Source organism: Lathyrus oleraceus, chromosome 4 (genome assembly GCF_024323335.1).
Source record: "Lathyrus oleraceus cultivar Zhongwan6 chromosome 4, CAAS_Psat_ZW6_1.0, whole genome shotgun sequence".
Taxonomy (NCBI): domain Eukaryota; kingdom Viridiplantae; phylum Streptophyta; class Magnoliopsida; order Fabales; family Fabaceae; genus Lathyrus; species Lathyrus oleraceus.
The window spans coordinates 443,530,253-443,537,155 of record NC_066582.1 but is presented as its reverse complement, the minus strand read 5'-3'; the positions used below and the strand labels follow the sequence as shown (position 1 = coordinate 443,537,155).

Sequence of the window (6,903 nt, the reverse complement as noted above, 5' to 3'; positions counted from 1 at the left end):
ATGGTAAATCTAGGATTTGAGTGTTATGCACTGGTATATTGATTAAGAATTTAGGATTTTGTTCGAAAATAACAAGACTATTATTAACGAAATACAAGTAACAAAAATTAGAAAATGACTAAGTATCATCAAGAACTATTTTTAAAAGTTGGAATGAGTTATAAAAGATAAAAATTAATTACATAGTTCATCCCAATTGCCACGAATGAGCTCAACTCTTATAGTGCTATGCATGTCTGTCACATGACTAAACTTAGATAAAACTATCTTAATGGTCTAAAGACTTATTGCATAAGTCTATAAAATAATTGGTGTAGACATTTTGATCATATTTATTCTCCTATCACCAACTTCATGTCACAAATTTCATGCTTTTTGAAATGTGTTTTCTTTTAGATCTATTATGCTTACTCTTCAAAGCTAATTTGTATGTTTTTTTGAACATATGTATCTTTTAATCTTACTTAAAATGTATTTCAAATATTTGAATTTTGACTAAAATACAACCTATATGCATCCAATTAGGATTAAATTTTTTACAATTGCATTCTCAATAGCTAACATTAGAGAGATCTACAAAAGGAATTTTTGGATTATGGATTCATGGAATAAATCATTAGCATTTCTTTCAATATTGGCTAAATATATGATGTTAACCTTCATTTCTCTCCTAGAGAGTTATTCATAAAGAATTGTTTCCAAATGCTCCCATCTAGGGATTAAATTAGAAGGTAAAATGGTAAACGAAGTGGACACGTCCTTAATAAGTAAACTATACAGTATTTCTTTTTTTAATTATCTGTCATTAGCTAAGTTACAACGTTCAATTTGGTACCTAACCATGTGCTCTACCATATATTTATTTGCTTATTTAGGAAAATTTATGAACTTAGGGATCTTAATTCCTTGATGAATATCAATTTACAAAGCCATATTGGTGAAGGAATAAATAAAGTATCACCGAGTATATATTGAATCCATGTTTATCTATTACTTCTTTAACATTCTAGCCTACTCGTTGTTTGATGTCATCATTATTTTGATTTTTTATAAATTAACGCTAAACTTTAAGGATTTATGTGATTCACTTGCACAAGTGGTGCACCGTTGGATCCCAATGTCATCACCCTCATTACGGTTGCAAAAAAACATATGTAATTATGCCAATTTATCTTACCATAACTTGATATGTGTAGTGGTATTTTTTTAATAATGAATTAAACATAATGGAAATTTGATACATGATCATATTCATCATTTCATGATTACTACCGTTCATTTTTTTGTTTGAATGACTGTAACATTGTATTAATCATTGGAGAATATGTCAGGTTTTCCATGTATCTATGAAAAAAGTCATTCAAATACCAAACTCTCGGGCCCAATATTGACCATTAAAATTTGGGCCCATTGATAATATTGCTTTAGTTCCTTGCATAGATAGTACAAACTCGGGTGGCTTACCCTAAGGAGACACAATTATGTTTATTCTTTGGCTTGGGGGATTATTCAATTATTAGTGTCAATGTTAATATGGTTGACCAACGAGTTCAAAGGTAAATCTAACTAATGTACTTGATATATATTATGAGGCAAGTTAACCTCATATTCATTTTCATTTGAATGATTTGTTTGACTATTGTTTTGACTAGGAGAGTTATTAGTTCTTCTTCGAGATGGATTAACCATTGTACCATTACGCAAATGCATACAATTGTTAGGATTTGAAACAAACTATTCATAACTTGGTCCCATCGGACGTATCAAATTATTGACTAGAAAATATGATTTTACCAATAAATAGACTCAATTATCAATCTAGGATTTGAGTCTTATGCACTGATAGGTTTCTTAAGAATTAAGAATTTTGTTCGAAAACAATAAGACTATTATTAACGAAATACAAAAAAGCTAAAATTAGAAAATGAATAATTATCAACAAGAACTAATTATAAAAGTTCGAATAAGTTAGAAAAGATATAATGAATTACATAGTTCATTCAAATTGCCTCGAATACGCTCAACTCTGATAGGTTATGCATGCTTGTCACATTGCTATGCTTAGACATAACTATCTTACCTGTCTAAAAACTTATTGCATAAGTCTCTAAAGTAGATTCTGTTTACATTTTGACCATATTTATTTTCTGGTCTTCAACTTCATGCTTTTATGAGTGTGTTTTCTTTTAGAACTATCATGCTCACTCTTTGAAACTAATTTGTTTGTTCTCTGAACATATGTATATTATAAGCTTGCTCGAAATTTCTTTCAAATCTTTGAATTTTGACTAAAACACAACCTAATGCATTCAATTAGGATTAAATTTTTGACAGTTTCATTCTTAATAGTCGACATTAGATAAATCTACAAAAGGAAACACTGAATTATGGATTCATGGAATAAACCATTAGCTTTTCTTCGAATATTAGCTAAGTCTATGATGTTAATATTCATTTTCCCATAGTTATTTTAAAAAAATTGTTTCCAAATGCTCCCATCTATGGATTGAATTAGGAGGTAAAATGATAAAACCAAGTGGACACATCCTTAATAAGTGAACTATACATTAATTCATTTTTCAATTATTTATCATTGGAAAAGTTACCACATCCGATTTGGTACCTAACCACATGTTCCACTATAAATTTCTCTGTGTATTTAGGAAAATTTGTGAACTTTGGGATCTTAATTCCTTCAGGGATATCAATTTAAAAAACCCTATTGAATAAGTAATAAACAAAGTATCACATAGTATATATTGAATCCATGCTTATCTAGTACTCCTTTGACCATATTTTATATGTCTCGTCAATAGTTTGATTTCTTATAAATAAAAGATAAATTTAGAGGACTTCTGTGATTCACTTGTGTAGTTGGCGTGCCACAGATTCCTAATAGATCCCAATGTCATCTCCCTCATTCTAGTTGCAAAAAACACTTGCAGTTATCCCAATTTTCCCCGCCATAACTTGATCTGTGTAGTGGTATTTTTTATTAATGAATTAAACATAATGGAAATTTTATGCATGATCATATTCATCATTTCATAATTACTATTGTTCATTTTTCATTCGAATGATTGTAACATATAGTATTAATCATTGGAGAATGTATCTGGTTCTCGATGTGTGTATGAAAAAAGTCATTCAAATGCCAAACTTTTTGCCAAATAGTGACCATAAAAATTGGGGGCCATGTCTGGTATTGCTTGAGTTCCTTGCATAAATAGTACAAACTCTGGTGGCATACCATAAGGAGACACAATTGTGTTACTCTTTAACTTGGGGAATCATTCACTTATTAGTGTCAATGTTAATGTGATTGACCACCAAGTTAAAAGGTATGTCTAATTGAGGTTCTTGATATATATTACGAGGCATGTTAACCTCCTAATAATTTTCATTTGAATAATTTGTTTAACTATTATTTTTATTAAGAGGGTTATTAGTTCTTCTTTGAGATGGATTAACCATTGTACAATTATGCAAGCGCATATAACTGTTAAGATTTGAAACAAACTATTCATAACCCAGTCCCATCGAGCGTGTCAATTTGTTAACTGGAAAATATGATTCTACTAATAAATGGCCTCAATGATCAATCTAGGATTTGACTCTTATCAGTGATGAGCTGATTAAGAATTAAGGATTTTTTTCGAAAACAACAAGGATACTATTAACAAAATACAAGTAACAAAAATTAGAAAATGACTAAGTATCAACAATAACTCATTTTAAAATTTGGAATGAATTAGAAAAGATAAAAATGAATTACATAGGTCATTTAAGTTGCATCGAATGCGCTCATCTATAATAGGACTATGTGTGTCTGTGATATGACTGCTTAGATAAAACTATCTTAACTATCTAAAGACTTATTGCATAAATCTCTAAAACAGTTAGTGTTGACATTTTGACCATATTTATTATCCGGTCATCAAATTCATACTTTTCAAGTGTATTCTATTTTAGATTTATCATATTCACTCTACAAAGCTAATTTGATATGTTCTCTTGAACCTGTGTATCTTTTAATCTTACCCAAAACATCTTCAAATCTTTGAATTTTGACTAGAACACAACCTATATGCATTCAATGAGAATTTTTTTTTTACGATTTCATTCTTAATAGCCGACATTAGAGAGATCTACAAAAGGAAACATTGAACTATGGAATTCACGTAATAAATCAGGTAATCACTAAAGTGTTTTACATTCTTGAGCTCTGGGATAATCTCTTATATTGGCCAATTACAAAAACAAAAGAGTTTGAGTGTAGCATTTCAGCAAGATTGGTGCAATCACTCTCCAAGATATGCATTTTAGAAAATTATCATTAATAGTGCTAAAGAAACCATACAAAGGGTACCAGTTCATTTAAACTATGTGTAATGTTTTTTTAAGTATTGTATTAAACTATTGTTAAATTCCACAACTAACACTTCACAATATTTTCACTCTTCTTTGCAAAAAATCTCCTATTTTTCTTTTGCTTATGTTTTATTAAAACATTATATTTTACTAAATAGATCGACAAGTAATTAAATAACTACCCTTGTAAGTTGTAACTTACTTTTAAATTAGTTTCAAATACACAGAAATAAGATATATCATGCTTCATAAAATAAGTAATAATTTTCAAAATACGTTGTCATGGTGGCCCACAATATATATATTTATGAATGTATATAACTGCAAATTTAAAAAGTCTAATCTTTAGTTTCCGAAAAAAGAGTTGGATTTTGAAGAAAATGAACCAAAAAAAGGATCCACGCCCTAAATGGGGTATGATAGTTATAGTAATAAAAAAGGAGATAGGAATTCACAAAATATAAAAATAAAATAAAATAAAAAAATAGTCTTGATTCCATCAACAACAAAAAATGATAAAGAATAGAAAATTAATTACCAATTTGCTTTAATCCAGACAATAGTTACGGTTCACCTCATTCACACGTGATAAAAACCCAATATTGTTCATTTGGACAAAAAGATTAGTATTATTATTATTATTATTTCATCCTACATAACCCTAAATATCCGAAAGAAAGAAAGATTTTATTTTATTTCATACAACATTATAACATAACCCTAAATATTGAAAACGGGATAAAGATTCATAATCCAACCTAAACATCATAAAAATTATTACAACAACAACAATAATCATTTTCTCCAATTCCTACCTACGCACAATCACAAACATGTTATCTTCAAAATTCACATTAACGATTTTAGTGACCTTTCTTTCATTGGTTTCCTAATTCTTCTCTTCCCAATATCTTCATCACCATAATCATCATAATCATAATCATCAACATAATCCAATCCCTCAATATCCATTGCTGAATAACAAGGAACAACATTAACATCAACACCAACACCAACATTAACCTTAACCTTATCCTCACTAGAACCTAATGTCATACCACCATTTTTTCATCACTATCACCTCATTTCTTTCCCCAAAATGGACCGAATCCAGAATAATAATAGAACTCGTTGTTATTATTATTCGAACTCGAACCAACCGCCTTCTTCTGTCTGACACTTCTACGTCGCGGCGGCCCCACAACAATGTTGTCATTCTTCAAACCTTTGTCGACACCATTTCTATTAACCACCTTCTTAGTATTATCATCCTTAAGCGCAGTCGTATTTAAGTTTTCTATCCGAGGTTTATTAATATCAGAATCTTCAGTTTCCATCATCGAAGCAACACTGTTGATTTATTATAACAAAATTCATTCGAGCATAGCACAAATAACATGCTTTTTGTTTTAAAAAAAGTTTAATGAAATCGAAGAGAAAATAAAGTAGAAAAAAACCCTAATAAGTTTCGCGAGTAAAATAAATAACTTTACGAATTGGGATTTAGGTTTACCTTCCATCAAAAGCTTTATGGAAATCCCCAATTTTGAAGGTATCTTCATCTTCGAACTAAGTGAAGAACAAAAAATAAATCGAAAATACTGAGAAAACATTGAGAAATGAGAGAGAAAATAGATATCCATAAACCTAATTTGAAGTAAAAATAGGAGAAGAAAATGAAAAAATGAAAAAAATTTAACGAGTGTTTTAAATATGAAGAAGAACCCTAATGAGAAGAAAAACCCTAATAGATCTGAGAAGAGAAGAATAGAAGAAGACAACAGAAGAACCTGGGTTGAGTTATTGGAGTGAAAGGGGATCATATCCCATGGAGACTGGTTAAGCTGACAAACATGCGTTTGGAAAGTTTCAACTGGAAATGAACCATTTTTTAGCAATGAAGAAGAACAAGTGTATAGAAGAGGGGAAAGCTTTGCGTTTTTTTCGAATCCTCATCAAAGAGAGTGAATCTATAACATTATCATTTTTGTGAATGAAAATGGGTTTTATATTGTGTCACTATGTTGTGGAGTGGAGAATAAGTTTGTATTATTATTATTGTTTTTTATTTTTTTATTTTTTTAAATCTCACTAACTCAATCTTTTTCTTTTATTTTCTTTTATTACACACCTTGATAATAATAAATAAATAATAAAAATAAAATAAGAGTCATTCATAGTTTAATTTTAATAAGACAATTTTACCCTTAGGTATAGTCACTATTTACCCAACGAATGTGGTGTGTGCTAATGAAAAGAAACCCTACCCCTAGTAATTCTACAACCACGTCACACTCTCTAGTTATGCTTGGTTGTCTAAAAGTGATTTTTTATTTTGGAAAAAAGAGGATATTAATAATTATCACAATCAGGACAAATCATCAATGTTAGATAGTAGATTTCGTTCAAGTTGAACTGACCTGTTTTTATTTGTATTCTTGTTCATCTCTAAAAATATCAGAGGGTAATTTTATCCAAAAAAAAGTCTAGCCGAATTTTTTTGTTTCCGTAATGATTCAATTGAAGTATATC

The 6,903-nt window shown here is 29.4% G+C and overlaps 1 protein-coding gene across 1 annotated transcript; it reads right to left on the bottom strand.

Moving 5' to 3' along the window:
• Window positions 1–5,039: 5,039 nt before the first annotated feature.
• On the bottom strand, window positions 5,040–6,335 carry LOC127135641 (uncharacterized). Its single transcript, XM_051062300.1, has 3 exons — window positions 6,162–6,335; window positions 5,885–5,940; window positions 5,040–5,721 (listed from the first exon to the last, which is right to left on the bottom strand). The coding sequence occupies exons 1-3, from the start codon at window positions 6,192–6,194 to the stop codon at window positions 5,454–5,456; spliced, it is 357 nt and encodes a 118-aa protein (XP_050918257.1). The 5' UTR covers window positions 6,195–6,335; the 3' UTR covers window positions 5,040–5,453.
• Between the last annotated feature and the right edge of the window lie 568 nt (window positions 6,336–6,903).